The sequence below is a fragment of the Hemiscyllium ocellatum genome, chromosome 39, assembly GCF_020745735.1.
Source record: "Hemiscyllium ocellatum isolate sHemOce1 chromosome 39, sHemOce1.pat.X.cur, whole genome shotgun sequence".
NCBI lineage: Eukaryota > Metazoa > Chordata > Chondrichthyes > Orectolobiformes > Hemiscylliidae > Hemiscyllium > Hemiscyllium ocellatum.
The window spans coordinates 29,762,555-29,778,226 of record NC_083439.1 but is presented as its reverse complement, the minus strand read 5'-3'; the positions used below and the strand labels follow the sequence as shown (position 1 = coordinate 29,778,226).

Here is a 15,672-nt window from a genome sequence, read left to right as displayed (position 1 = left end):
GGGTCTTTGATCGAATGAAGCCCTTTGGCAGAGTAAACAGAGAGGCCTTGTGTAAATTCTCATCCAAATCTGGATGTCCTGATAGAGCTGTAAATCTGATACAACAGTTTCATAATAAAATGACAGCCAGATTCACTGGTTAGTGAATAGACTGACGGTTTTGCTATGTGAATCAATATGTCATGGCTCCTATGTTCTTCAGCATTTTTGTTGCAGTCAAACTTTCTGGGCCATGTTGATGGAATATGCATCCACTTCCAAACAAATGTCAATCTTTTCAAACTGAGTTGACAGAATTCCTCATCAAAGCTGACCAAGGAATTTCTCTTTGCTGGTGACTCTGTCCTTGTCTCCTGTAGCGAGCAGGCTCCTCAAAGGATCTTGGACTGTTTTTCAAAAGTGGTTCATTGTTGTGGACTGACCATCAGTGTAAGGAAGACAAAGGTACTCTACAAGTAGTCATCAAATTCTGGCTATACCAATCTCCTGTACTGATCAATGAGAACTTTGAAGGCTCTAGCTATGCCAAAAGTACATTCTTCAGAAATATCTTTGACAACAAGGTTGCAAATAGAATCGACACAGCAAGCACAGAATTTTCCCTCATGCAGTATACTGTGGAAGAAACAAGGTATCAAACTTCAAAGAAACCTGTTGAGTTCAAAGCTATGATAATACCTCGTTAAAAATCACAACACCAGGTTATAGTTCAACAGGTTTAATTGGAAGCACATTAGCTTTCAGAGCGACGCTCCTTCATCAGGTGGTTGTGGAGTACACAGTTGTAAGACACAGAATTTATAGCAAAACTTTACCATGTGACGTAACTGAAATCACACATTGAAAAATATCTTGTTTGTTTGTTTGTTGCGTCTCTCATCTGTTAGAATGACCATGATTGTTTTACTACTTTCATATGTAAATGTCAAAACATTTTTAAAGGGTTGCATTCTCAGACAAAGAGTGCACAAAGCTGAAGTACTCCAAGGAGCAGAAATGTCTGGGAAGGATGCATGCAGATGGTTTGGCCATTTGGAGGTGCCGGTGTTGGATTGGGGTGTACAAAATTAAAAATCGCACTTCACCAGGTTATAGTTCAACAGGTTTATCTGGAAGCACTAGCTTTCAGAGTGCTGCTCCTTCATCAGGTGGGCATCTTGTAGGTATGATTGACAGAGAACCTGTAAAAAGATCAATTATTCACAGCTCCAGTTTGAATACAACATGTGAGGTAAACCAAGATCAAGGATTTAGGACTCCTCGAAGGCAGCCCTCTATAACTGTAGTGTGTCCACCACAAACTGAAAGAAAAATAGTTAAGGAAGAACTACCTGGGGAGTAGTTTCAAGTAATGGTGTTTCCATACAGGCAGTGAAGGACAAAAGACATTTTGAGAGATTAGACTGTACCATTGAATCAAAATCCTGGAACTTTTTCCCTAATGGCATTTTGGGTGTATATACGCCAAACAGACTGTGTAATTTGTTTGTTGTTCACATCTCTGAAGAAAATAAAGATCCCTCTGATAATGGCTGAGAGCAGGCAGCTGAACGCAGGCAGGGAACCTGGGACCTCCCTGATCTGTGTGACTCAGCTGTTCATAAACTTAATCAGCTGAACCTTTGGTGGAGCAGCATTCTTCATTTTAACATGAGGCCAAGTATGAAATCGCCACACTTTTTAGAAAACTTCTGTAAAAGCTTAAAAAGGAAGATCAAAGTGTTTCAAAAGCACAGTAATTATTGCAGTCCAAATTGTGGCATCGTGTTTACTTATTAATTTGAATAGCTTTTAAACCCTCAATGATAGAATTATAATTTGTTTAATCTGTTTAATAAAAACCCCATGGGTGTACTTTCAGATGCTATTTAAAGCAAAGGTCTGTCTAGGGAATTGTGCTGATAACAACAACCAGTCATGCAAGTCAATCGCCTCGAGGTATGACACTGTACCTGACATGCAGGAACAGAACAGAGCACAAGCTGTAACAACAAGAACGAAGATACTGAAGTTCTTCTTGCTTCAAAATAAAAGAACTGAAGTGCATTTTATAATATTGCCACTAAAAGTCCAGTGACTTTTTTTAAAAAATACTGCTCGTAGATTTCATGTTTTGAGTTAGCTTATTGTTTTAAACATTTTCAACAACTTATATTCATTGATATTTTTTGGGCTTGCAAGGATCCTGATTTTTAACAGAGACTTAAAATTCCTTGCAAGCTATAGACTACAATGTTTTTAAAAAAAAAGTGAATGTGTCTTTCATATATTTGCCATTTCTGTGAATGTTCATAATGAAGTAGTACTGTGCAGGTATGAAAGCTACTTGTGGAATTATCAGTAGAAAATCTTTTGAGAGGGCAAAGTACTGTATTGTGAGGGTTGTGAAAATCTGTTGTACGCTACCATGGGCAACATTGAACAGCCAAGTACAGACCTTGGAGGCAGTGAAAACAAGGTATGATGATGAAAGATTGGCATCAATGGCAAAATCATTTCAGCACTACTTCTGCGGACGAATGTTCTGATAATATACACACCAGCCCTCCCAAACTACATGGCTTTCTTCCTATTGAAGGCACAATGCTTAGGTGGGCTTTTCAAACAAAGAAACACCTTGATCCTTGTGAACCTAAACCACCCGTCAAACTGTTAGTCTTAAGCTAATGTGGGGGTTTGTTCAAGTTTGAATGTAAGTTAGTCCCTCTCCCTCTCCCTCTCCCTCTCCCTCTCTTTTTTTCTCCCTCTGATGAGGGAGCAGCCCAATGAGCTGGTAAGACAACTTTATCTTACATTACCTTTTAGGTTGACCTCGCCTTAGATCCATATACATAGTTTTTTTTTATTATTATGCTTGTAGTGGACACACTTGATTGTGGGAACATGACTGTTTCTTCTCTTCCTCTGAACACAGCAAATACAGCTGAAGCACCCAACTATTGCTTCAGCTGATAGCAGCCAACACCTGGCAGAAAACAATCCAGCCCATTAATATTAACAGGAAATTTTAAAAATGGCCAGTCAGCAGGAAACTGGTAATTTTTAAAACTTGCTGAACTGACAACGCAGTGCTTGCTGCTACTTTTAAAGGCTTTCAGAGCCACAGCATGTCCCATCTAGTGACTGACTTCAGCTCTGCATCTCTGCTTGCACCTTTCTCTGACACTGTTTCTCAGTAGCATCACTTCCCCATTGGTGGCTTTTCTTTTAACCAACACTATCATCTCTCCACCATACCATCTTTTTGACCTTGTCACCAACTCTACCTGTCCTTTCTATCCTGTTGTTTTTTTTTACATTTAATGTTTCCTATACACTTGATCTGTGTACTTTATTATTTTTAAAAAGCTGTTTGAAATGCTGAGCTGGTTTGGCTGCACTTGTTGAGTGACTTGCAATATTTACTCTTGTTTTCCTCTCTCCTTAGCTGCTGTTAGACCTGCCAAGTATCTCCGGTACTTCCTGCAGAGTATTAGTTAGTAGTGCAATAACTGAAAAATGCTGGCTATTTTGGGATTTTACCTTTACAAACATGGAGTGACATTTCTTGAAAAGGCCACTGTCTTTCCCATTCACAATTTATTTTAGAAACCCTTGTTTTACAGAGATTAATTAGTTGCTACTACCAGTGTCTTGACTTGAATCGTCCTGTTCTGTTTGAGTGTTTTGCTCCCTTTACTCTACCTTGCTAGAAGTATGTACAGCCACCATAAAGGTCGGGCTTGTAAAAATTTTGGTTTTAGTTTCAGTGGTGAGGCATATCTTTCAATTATTAGAATTCAACTAGGGCAATTAGATTTCTGAACATGATCAAATAACAAGGAGAAAGTGAGGACTGCAGGTGCTGGAGATCAGAGCTGAAAAATGTGTTGCTGGAAAAGCGCAGCAGGTCAGGCAGCATCCAAGGAGCAGGAGAATTAACGTTTTTGGCATAAGCCCTTCAGGAGTTCCTGAAGAAGGGCTTAGACCCGAAATGTCGATTCTCATGCTCCTTGGATGCTGCCTGACTTGCTGTGCTTTTCATGATCAAATAACTGCAAAGGGTCATCAAGAAAAACAAAATCAGTCTAATTGCTTAACTTATTTATTTACTGTCTGTGAAATAATGGTGGGAAAGAAAAGGTGATGGGTAACATTGTTAATTCTGGATGGATTAAGTATGATAACAAGAAACTATCTTGGATCAGAAAGTGTAGAATTTATATGGGTGGAGGTAAGAAATAAAAAAAAAGGGAAGAGGCCATTGGTAGGAGCAGCTCATAAGCTCCCTAACAGTAACTATTTGGTTGGACTGAGCTATAAATCAAAAGTAATGCAGACATTAAAAAGGCAGAATGTTAATTATGGTTGACTTTAATCTTGTAAATTGAGATAGATTGGCAGATATGGCCACAAGGAAGAATTCATAAAGTGTATTTGTGGAAGTTTCATAGAGCAGCTTGTTGTGGATTCTACCATCGATCGTTATATAATGAGATGGCTTTAATAAATTATATCAGAGTAAAAAATAGCCTTGGAAACAGTGACCATAATATGGTAGAATTTAGCATTTAGTTTGAGATGAAAAACTCCAATCAGAAACAGCTATGCTAAACCTACATCAGTCTAATTATGAAGGAAAGAGGACAGATCTGGCTAGAGGGGACGGGGACGGGGACTGGGAAAGGGGCTTAGCAGCCACGACAGTTGAAGAAAAATGGCAGAAATTTAAGAAAATAGCTCATGGTTCACAGCAAAAATATATCCCAGTGACAAAGGAGGATTCTTAGAGGGAACTAACCAAGCATGGTTAACCAGGGAAATTGAGGTTGGCATCATATTGAAAGAAAACACATACAATGTGGCAAAGCTTTGTGGTAAGATGACCAAACAATAATAGATGGAGAAGCTTAAATTTTGAGGGCACACTTTTTTTTTCTCCTTCATGGGATGTGGACATCACCTATCCCAGAAGGCACTTGTATGGAGTTCAGAGTTACATGTAGGCCAACCTGGGTAATGAGAGCACAGTTCTTTCTCTGAAGGGCATTAATGAACCATTAGGATTTCTAAACAATCCAGTGGTCATCATTCGGCTACCTTTTTTTAAAATTCCAGATTTTATTGAAGCATGTTACTCCATTTGTCAAGTAGGATTCCACTCCTGTCCACAGATTATTATATGTTACTGAATTACTCGTCCGGTGACGTTACCACAAGGTCACCATCTCCACTGTTGTACATAATATTAAGACAGATGGCAAGCTTCAAATGTATAAAGTGAAGTTAGAGGCCTAAAATCATGTGGCACCCTTAGAGAATGAGGCTGGGGGAATGATGGGGAACCAGGCAATGGCAGAGGAGTCAAATAAATACTTTTCATCTATCTTCACAATAGAAAATATTCATAGCATTCCAAATTGCTAAATAATATAGAGCAAAATGAGGTGGTTAGTTTGTCTCTTATTGGTGATGATCATAGCCTGGCCAGTTGTCAACCCAAGCCTGGATATTGTCCAGATCTTATTGCATTTGTACATGAACTGCTTCAGTATCTGAGTTGTCATGAATGGTGCTGAACTTTGTACAATCATTGGTGCACATTCCCACTTCTGACCTTATGAAGCAGCTGAAGTTAGTTGGGCTTAGGATACAATGCTGAGGAACTCCTGCAGAGATGTCCTGGAGCTGAGATAACTGACCTCCAACAAAAATAACTATCTTCCAATGTATCAGGTATGATTGTAACCACCAGAGAGTTTGCCCCCCGGATTCCAACACTTGGTTGAATACAGTCTTGATGTCAAGGGCTATTGCTGTCACCTCACCTCTGGAGTTTAGCTCTTTTTTTCCATGTTTGAACCAAAGCTGTATGAGGTCAGGATTGGAGTGATCCTGATGGAACCCAAACTAGGTATCACTGAGCAAGTGCTGCTTGAGAGCAATGTTCATGACACCTTCATCATCTTACTGATGATCAAAGTAGACTGATGGGATGGTAATTGGCCGTGTTGAATTGGTCCTGCTTTTTATATACAGGACATACTTGGGTCATTTTCCACATTCTCGGGTAGATGCTAATGTTGTTCCTGTGCTGGAACAGCTTACCTAGGGGAGCACAAGTCTTCAGTGTTATTGCTGGAATATTGTCAGGGTATGTAGCCTTTGCAATATCCAGTGTCTCCAAGTAAATCAAATTGGTTGAAGACTGGTATCTGCAATGCTGGTGACCACTGAAAGAGGCCGAAATGGATCATCCACTCTGCACTTCTGGCTGAAGACTGTTGTGAATGCTTCAGCTTTACTTTTTGGACTGATGTGTTAGGTTCCTATGTCGTCCTGTTGTCTGCCCCCCATCTCTTCTCCCACCCCCAAGTCAAACCAAAATGCTTTGCTTTGTGTATATTTTTACCTCCTTCATATTTATTCTGGGCCCTGGAGGGAGAGAGAACGATCTCCCATGTGCACAGAGCCAAGAGTTCAGTTTTCTCTAGAACAGCAGTTTTTCAATTAAATACATTGTCATTTTACAGGGAGGAACATCCAGATAATTGTTCATCCAGATAAAGCAACATGCATATTAATTGGGTGACCATTACAGTCAATGAGTATCAGTGGTAAAGATTGAGCCATCTGCTGGTACACAATAAATAACTGGCTTCACATAATGAATACTTTTCACCTTGTTAACTGACCTTGCATACTAAATGCTTCCAATATTGTTAGATGGCTCAAAATAATGACCATTTCCACCTTGTTAACCATTACGCTTGCCTCCAGCACCCCATTGTTAATTGGAACGTCTTATCTGATCTGAGTCATGCTCAGCTGAACCTATTGTTTCACAAAACTCCAAACGTAACTCTTCCCCTGCTTGCTTATACCCTTACACATTCTTGCTTTCACTGTTGAGGATGGGGGATATTTGTGGCGGCTTCTCCTCCAGTTAGTTATTTAATTGACCACCACCATTCATAACTGGATGTTGCACGGCTGCAGACCTTAGATCTAATCCATTGTTTTTGGGATTGCCTGACTCTAATTATTTGCTTCTGCTTTTAGGGTGTAGGTTTGGATATCAAACCTACAGATCAGCAAGCAAACCTTGCATTTGCTTTTGTTGTTTGGTAGCTTCACTAGGTTGATATCTCATCTGCAGGCATGCCCTCCTGCACTCTTCTTTGAACAAGGTTTGATCCCTGGGTAGCTAGTAACGATGGAGCGGGGATAAGCTGGGCCGTGAGGTTACAGGTTGTGTTGGAGTACAATTCTGTTGTTGATGGCTCGCAGTGCCTCATGGATGCTCAGTCTTGAGTAGCCAGATTTGTTCAAAGTTCGTCCCATTTAGCACTGTGATATTGTCATGCAACACAATGGAGGCTATTCTTAATGTGAGGGCGAGACTTTGTCTCCACAAGGACTGTGCAGTGGTCACTCTTACTGATGTCATGAACAGATGCATCTGCAGCTGGCAGATTGATCAGGATTGGTGTTGTGTGATTTTTAACTCTATCAGAAGAAGTTGAGTAGGTTGGGCTGTATTCATTTGAAATTTTAAAAGAATGAGGACCTTTTTGAAACAAGACTTTTGGGGAACATGGCAGGTTAGGTGCAGAAAGGTTGTTTCTACTTGTAGGAAAATCAAGGACCTGAAGGCATAAACTCAGAATAAGAGGTCACCCTTTTAAGGTGGAATTTCTAGTGGAACTCTTCAGTGCAGAGGCTGGATTGATAAGTATATTGAAGGTCAAGATAGGCAGAATTTTAATCAGTAAGGAAAGCAAGGATTATGAGGAAAAGGCAGGAAAGTAGGGTTGAGGATTACAAGATGAGCCATGGTCTCATTGGTGGAGGAGACTCAATGGGCTGAATGACCTGCTTCAGTTCTTGCATGTTATGGTCGTAGAATTTACTCCCTACTTGTTTAAACAGCCAGCAGTTGCACCTAAACGTAAGAAAGGAAAATAGTCACTAAATGTTGCTAATAGACTGAGGAGCTAATGTCTCAACTTTATCGAGTGCACATAAATTGTCACAAGGTGTGGGAAAGGTGGAGTGTTGGAAATATCTTGCACCTGAGTAGTTAACTTTAAAAAATTAGTTAAAATGTGCAATATAGATAGAAGTTTGAATTTCTGAGAACATGCGACTGTTATACATTCAAAATATACGCTGATAATAATCAATGAAAAATGATACAGCATCCTTTGAGTCTAGCACTTAAAAGATCCCAGTTTGGCTCAGTTCTTTGTCTATTCAGCTTAGCCTGAGGTCAGACAAGAGGCAATTATGATTCTCCTATTTTTTTTTTCTGAACAATTCCAAATTTTCTTGTAACGTTTAGCTTATACTGTACTTGCATTTTAATCTTCGGGCAAATGAAAGAATAGCATTATGGACAGTTCACCAAAACAACTATATGTGCTGAACTGTGCGACAAAGAATGAATAGATTATGATGCAAAAAATCATGTTCATTCAAGTGGTTAGAAATAACTACTAGAACATTTAAGATATAAGCATTGCAATTTGGAAGAAGCATATTGTGAATCAGAGCTGTTAGAGTTGGCTAGTTCAGCCTTGATTTATGAAGACCCGGTACATGAGATTGTAGCATGTTAACATATGTGGAAACATGCCTACAAAAGTTGTATGGAAGTTTGAAGACATTCCTGCCCAAAGGTATGGTAAACCGGTTCAGCTATTTTGCTAATTTAGTAAGCCTTTCTTATTAAATTATCAATAACAACAAATGGTGAAAGAAAACCAAATTGTTTTGTTAGGTGTTTCTGGAATTATGGTTTTCTCATTGTGGCTCAGAATGCATCCAGATTAGCTTATTGCTCAATTTCCTGATTTATACAGAACATAGTTGTCTCCTTAATTATGCCTGATCAAAATTGAACTGTATGTATTGTCTGGTGTTTCAGACCAAGTACTACAAATTTTGTACAGTCTATATATTTACAATAGCAAGTCTTACATTATCATATTAGAGTTAGGGATCTCTCTTCAGAATGTTAGTGAAGTCTTCTTTTGTATAGTGCTACAGGCTTAACTGTTTGAACTTAACACCAGTCTGACAGTCAGCTTAGTGGTTCCAATGTGTTCCAAAGTGAGAGTTTGCTAGCATAACAATAAAATATTAGAAATATTTTTTGTGTCCATCACAAAACCTTTGCATAAGCTTAATTTTTTTTTCCAGAGTGAAAATGAGAATTTTTGTATACAGCCAGTTGTGATCTGGAATACAGTGCCTGCAAAGATAATGTAAGCAGTTTCAGTAGCAACTTTCAGAAGGGAATCGAAAGGGGAAAGAAATTGCAGAACTATGGGAACGGGTAAGGGTATGAGATTGACTAGATAATGTTTTCAGAAGGGCCAGCACATGAATGGTGGGCAGAATGGCCGCCTTTTGTGCAATACAATTCCGCATTTCAACCATCTTCCAGAATTAAGCAATGGTTTTACATTTACTATATTATTTGTAACTGTAAAGTATGCTGTATTGTTTGACAAAAAATTTAAGTCATTGAAGCATGTCTTTTTTTAATAGCAGTACATCAAAATTCCTGCCCCTAAATCAGACTACCATGATGGTGTGCGATGTTTTTCATTCTACTTGTCAACTGACAGCAAGGACAAGCCGCAAGCAAGTTTTGACTGTATTCACCAGTATGTTTCAAGGTAAAAACAAGGAATGGCTGTCAAAGCGTTATTTTAAGTGCCACTATTGTCAAGCATGTACCTTCTGTGTATTGGGTTAAGACAAATCACTTGAGTAAGCGCCAATTGACTGAAGACTCCTGTTGCTGTTTTGAAAGCTTGTTTTATAAAGCGTGAAATCTCTTGAAGTTGGATTTTGCAGGCTAACTGTCTGTTAGTTTTTACTTCCTTTACGTTCTTGTTGCTCAGTTGTCTACTTGTATCTTCCTCCTCAGTCTTAGGTTAGATTAGATTCTCTACAGTATGGAAACAGGCCCTTCGGTCCAACAAGTCCACACCGACCCTCCGAAGAGCAACTCGCCCAGACCCACTCCCCTACATTCACCCCTGACTAATGCACCTAACACTACAGGCAATTTAGCATGACCAATTCACCTAGCCTGCACATCTTTGGACTGTGGGAGGAAACCGGAGCACCTGGAGGAAACCCACACAGACACTGGGAGAATGTGCAAACTCCACACAGACGGGAATTCCTGCCTGAGGCGGGAATTGAACCCAGGCCCCTGGTGCCATGAGGCAGCAGTGCTAACCACTGAGCCATCGTGCTGCCCAAATTGTCCCCATTCTTTCCAGTGAAATCTGGAACATGGAGATGTTATACTTTTTGCCTGTTGCTTTCATGCAGATTTCTGCAGCTAGAAATTTTGATTTGTCACTTTTGACTGAGTTCTCAAACTGTCTTTAGTCCGTGCTGGGTATTTAGAAAGAATGGTGTTCCAAGTATCCACGCAAATAGCAAGTATTTCATTGATGGATTCCTCCAGTTTGATTATTTAGAGATAAAGCTTTTGTGGTGTCATGGAATCCTTAGTGTAATTGCCACTGCAAATTTCCATTGAGGCTTCTGATTTGAAGTAAGAAAACAATTGAACTAATTAGAAGCATAATATCAAGAACCTTCCATATTCATATGGTTGACTGTTGTTAAGTTGCGTTGCTACTCAGAATTTATATTTTTTCTCCAAAACAGTTGTTTAAACTGGAACAAAGGAGCTTTATAGGGCATTTTTCACATCCTTCACATGTCCTCAAGTGATTCACAGTCAATGTATTATTTTGGAAGGGAGGTTACTAGCTACTGTCTTTGCCAAGAAAATCACACTGTGCAAGGTCCCATAATGAGAGAAATGGCCAGGTAAATCAATTTGATGTTGATCCTTCCTTCTCTTTTGCACCTACCAAAATAGGCCTCAACTTAATATTTTGCCCAAAAGATGGCACCCATGATAGTAGAGCACATTTTCAGTACTATATTGCTGTACTCAAGTCCTGGAATGAAGCTTGAGATCATGGCCTTCTGGTTCTGAGGCAGGAAATCTATGAATGAACTGAACTCAAACTTTGTTTTTAAAACTCTGAACACAGTGCATGCATCTTCAATAATTTGCTACCAGATCTGCCACTTTGGTGTTAATGGTGTGCTAAATTTGTCTCAATATAAAAGCTGTTTTGTTTAAGTATACAATCTTCCTTATTCACTGCTAGAATTGAATGAGGTCTGGAAAACATTCTAGGGAAATCGAGTGGTGGGCTATTCCCCCACTAGCCATGTGTTGAGAGCAGAAACTTATTTCCCAGCCAAGAATAACGTTCTGCTCCCCTTAGTATTGCCTTAATAGCAGATCTTTCTTTTGTTGATATTCTTGGGTTTTAAAATTAGAAAACGAGATTCAAGTAAATGAACGATTAACTTTTGTTTTACATGTTAATGAAAATATAAGTCTCTTTAATTTTATTCACATTTTTTTGATATTGCTAATATTGCCTTTTGGGTTTGCTAGCTGTTGTGATTCCTGGTTTCTGTTCAATTTCCATTGACATTTTATTAATATTTTAATTTTTAACGAAGTTAAATTAAAAAGTGAACAAGTTCACAGTTGCCTTGTTCTTGGTTAATGTCATTTTAATGTGCTTTTTTATCTGCACATCAAAAGGGCAAGTTAAATTGTTATGACGTTGCTCATGGATAAAAATGTCAAAAACTGTATTAATTAAGCAACCCAGTGGAGGAGGAGGCTCCACAAATATCACCATACTCCAGAACTTGCCGCTGCCCAAGGCAAGTTCTTCCAGTACAACTACAACACTGGCATCTACCCAACGGTGTGCAAAATTGCCTAGGTGTATCTGAAGTTAAATGGTGGAGCAGGCTGGAAAGGCTAAATGGCCTATTGCTGCTCCTATTTTCAATCCTTCTAAGGGAAGATTGCTACTTTCAACAATGATTTGCAGTTTAGTTCCATGGAAATCACACTTCAGCTATGTGGTCATTCGAAATGAAAGGCAAATCAAGAACACTTCTTTGCTCACACTTGGATTTCCTTCTAAAAATAGTCCATTTCTATTTTGACCATGTAAATTGTAATTCCTTCATTTTATCCATTACCTCTGAAAGCCTCACACTAATGTCATTCCACAATGTGCAGCCCATTAGACCTTGTCTGATTGCAGAATCTGCCAAGTCATTTTGTCCAGGAGCCAATTGAAACCAGCTTCTAAACAAAAGTTATAGAACGGACAATGGATGGTAATGAACACTCTGGCAGAAGGCTGCATCTCTCAGGAGATGGAAAGATGGCCCATGGAATTTTGTTTCACCCATTCAGTAGTACTCTACAGCATTTGAGTTAGCTTCTGTTAACAACTTTTGAAAGTCATTTGCATAGAATAATTTCTGAATGTTGGTAAAACCTATCAGGAATAGACCTGTCTGGATAGCTCCATGGAGAGTTGGCGTGGACTTGGTCTGTCTAACTTGTCTCTTACTGAACTATAATAATTTCTGCCCATTTGGCACAGAATTTTGATCGGATAGAATATGCAACTTTAGTGTGTGGTTGTGGCATTTATATAGTGCATGATTAAGATACTTTGTGGCTTGGCTTAATATCAATGTCATAGAGAGCATTGACCATTATTGGAAATCATCAGTGTGACACTGCAAAGTTTGTACAGGATTGTGTATGTTTTGAGTCCATCCTTAAGTTAGAGACAGAAAAACTGCAGATGCTAGAATTTAAAGTAGACAAGCAGGAGAAAGAACATAGCAAGTCAGGCAGCATCAGGAAGTGGAGTAGTCAATGCTTCGTATATAGAATCATAGAGATGTACAGCATGGAAACAGACCCTTCGGTCCAACCCATCCATGCCGACCAGATATCCCAATTCAATCTAGTCCCACCTGCCAGCACCCGGCCCATATCCCTCTTAACCCTTCTTATTTATATACCCATCCAAATGCCTCTTAAAAGTTGCAATTGTACCAGCCTCCATCACATCCTCTGGCAGCTCATTCCATACACATACCACCCTCTGCGTGAAAAAGTTGCTCCTTGCGTCTCTTTTATATCTCTCCCCACCCTAAACCAATGCCTTCTGGTTCTGGACTCCCCCACCCCACGGAAATAACTTTGTCTATTTATCCTATCCATGCCCCTCATAATTCTGTAAACCTCTATAAAGTCACCCCTCAGCGTTTGATGCTCCAGGGAAAACAGCTTCTCCCTATAGCCGAAATCCTCCAACCCTGGCAACATCCTTGAAACGGTTCAGAAAAGATTTACAAGTTTCACAACATCCTTCTGATAGGAAGGAGACCAGAATTGCGTGCAATATTTCAAAAGTGGCCTAACCAATGTCCTGTACAGCCGCAACATGACCTCCCAACTCCTGTACTCAATACCCTGACCAATAAAGGAAAACATACCAAATGCTGCCTTCACTATCCTATCTACCTGTAGCTCACTTTCAAAGGGCTACGAACCTGCACTCCAAGGTCTCTTTGTTTAGCAACACTCCATAGGACCTTACCAATAAGTGTGTAAGTCGTGCTAAGATTTGTTCTTCCAAAATGCAGCATCTCACATTTATCGGAATTAAACTCCATCTGCCAATTCTCAGCCCATTGGTCCATCTGGTCGAGATACTGTTGTAATCTGAGGTAACCCTCTTCACTGTCCCCTATACCTCCAATTCTGGTGTCATCCGCAAACTTACTAACTGTACCTCTTATGCTCACATTCAAATCATTTATGTAAATGACAAAAAGTAGAGGACCCAGCACCGATCCTTGTGGCACTCCACTGGTCACAAGCGTACATTCTAAAAAACAACACTCCTCCACCATCCTTTGCCTATGAGTCAGTTCTGTGGGGTCGGTGTAAGGGGAGCTGCAGATAAAGGGTGTAGGGGGATGGGGAGTGGTTTTGGTTGGGGAGAGGGGTGGAGTGTTGGGATAGAGATAGGTGAACAAGGGAAGATGGTATAACGTGGTTGGTTGGTCGTGGGAATGAATCTGGTAGGTAGCTGGAAGCAAGGCTTGATCAGAGGAATGGAAGGGAGGGGGAGGGAGAGGGACTGGAAAAGGAGTCGGGGGATGGGAAAGGAGGTTATTTGAAATTGGAGACCTCAATGTTGAGCCCTGTAGGCTGCCCAGGCAGAAGATAAGGTGGTGTTCCTCCAATTTGCAGTCTGATTCGCTGTAGCAATGGAGGTGGCCAAAAATGGTCATGTCGGAAAGGGAGTGCGAGTGGGCCTGGCTGTGATGCTTGGTGAAATGTGCCCTGAGCTTACGTTTGATCTCACCGATGTAGAGAGCACCACATCGGATATGGTAAACTATGTTGGAGGAGAGGCAGGTGGCTTACTTGGAAGGACTGTTTGGAGCCCTGGATGGAGGTGACAGGGGTGGTGTGCTGACAGGTTTTGCGTCTTTTCTGGTGCAGAGGAAGGTACCTGGGGGTTGGGGCAGTTGGTGGGGATAGTAGCACGAGCTAAGGATTGGCGAAAGGAACAGTGCTTGTGGAAGGCAGAGAGGGATGGGGAGGGGAAGATGTGCTTGATGGTAAGGTCTAATTGAAGTTGGTATAAGTGTTTTAAGGATGATGCTTTGGATATGGAGACTGGTGGGGTGGTATGTGAGGACAAGGGTGTCTTTATTGTGTTTGTGGGGTGGGGCGGGGGTTTTAGAGCAGTGGAGTGGGGAATAGAGGTGGTGTGATGGAGGGCTGTCTGAGTGACAGAGGGATGTTGGGGGGGAAGCACGTTTTTCAAAATAGATGAATGTTTGAGATGGTTGGGAGTGGAATGTTTCCTCATCCGAGCAACTGCGGTGGAAGAATTTGGGAAAGGGAATGGAGTTATTGCACAATACTTGGCAGGGAGAGGTGTAGTCCAGGTAGTTATGGGAGTCTGTGGGTTTATAGTAAACGTCCATATGTACTGTCGCCCGAGATGGAAACTAAAAGGTCAAGAAAAGGGAGGGAGGTGTCTGAGAGATCAAGTGAAGTTAAGGGCAGGGTGGAAGTTGTGGGCAAAGTCAATGAACTGTTCCAGTTTAGCCTAGGTGCAGGATGCAGCACCAGTGCAATCATCAATATAACAACAGAAGAGTTGGGGCACAGTGCCTATGTGGGTACTGAAGAGGGACTGTTCAATGTAGCTAACGGAGACAGGTGTAGCTTGAGCCCATGAGTGCCGTGGCCACCCTCTGGTTTTGGAGAAATTCGTAAGACATTCTCCCCATTTAGAAAATAGTCCATTCCTCTACTCTTCCTACTAAAGTGCATGAACTCTTACCTTCCCACGTCATACTTAATCTGCCATTTCTTTACCCACTCTCCTAACTTATCTAAATCCTTGTGCAGCCTCCCCATCTCCTTAATGCTACTTGTCTGCAAACTTAGCCAGAATGCCCTCCATGCCTTCATCTAGGTTGTTAATGTGTAAAGTGAAAAGTTGTGGTCCCAGTATTGAGCCTAGCAGAACACCACTTGTTATTATTTACCATCCTGAGAAAGAACCCTGTTATCCCCACTCTGATTTCTGCCAGACATCCAAGCTTCTATCTATGCTAGCACCTTGCCTCTAATGCCATAGGCCCTTATCTTAGCAGTCTCCTTATGACACCTTGCCTTGAAATCCAGATAGGTAACATCCGTTGTCTTTCCTTGATGTAACCTGTTTG

At 40.7% G+C, this 15,672-nt stretch overlaps 1 protein-coding gene across 2 annotated transcripts in view; it reads left to right on the top strand.

Annotated features, from left to right (window-relative positions):
- Positions 1–15,672, top strand: part of LOC132834259 (RNA polymerase II elongation factor ELL) — a 93,502-nt gene that overhangs the window by 43,052 nt on the left and 34,778 nt on the right. Inside the window, exon 3 of one of the 2 annotated variants that reach the window (XM_060852952.1) lies at positions 9,538–9,665. In XM_060852952.1, the coding sequence (XP_060708935.1) occupies positions 9,538–9,665 (128 nt within the window). Of the gene's footprint in view, positions 1–9,534; positions 9,666–15,672 lie in introns of both variants that reach the window. The other variant, XM_060852951.1, reaches the window with a different exon arrangement.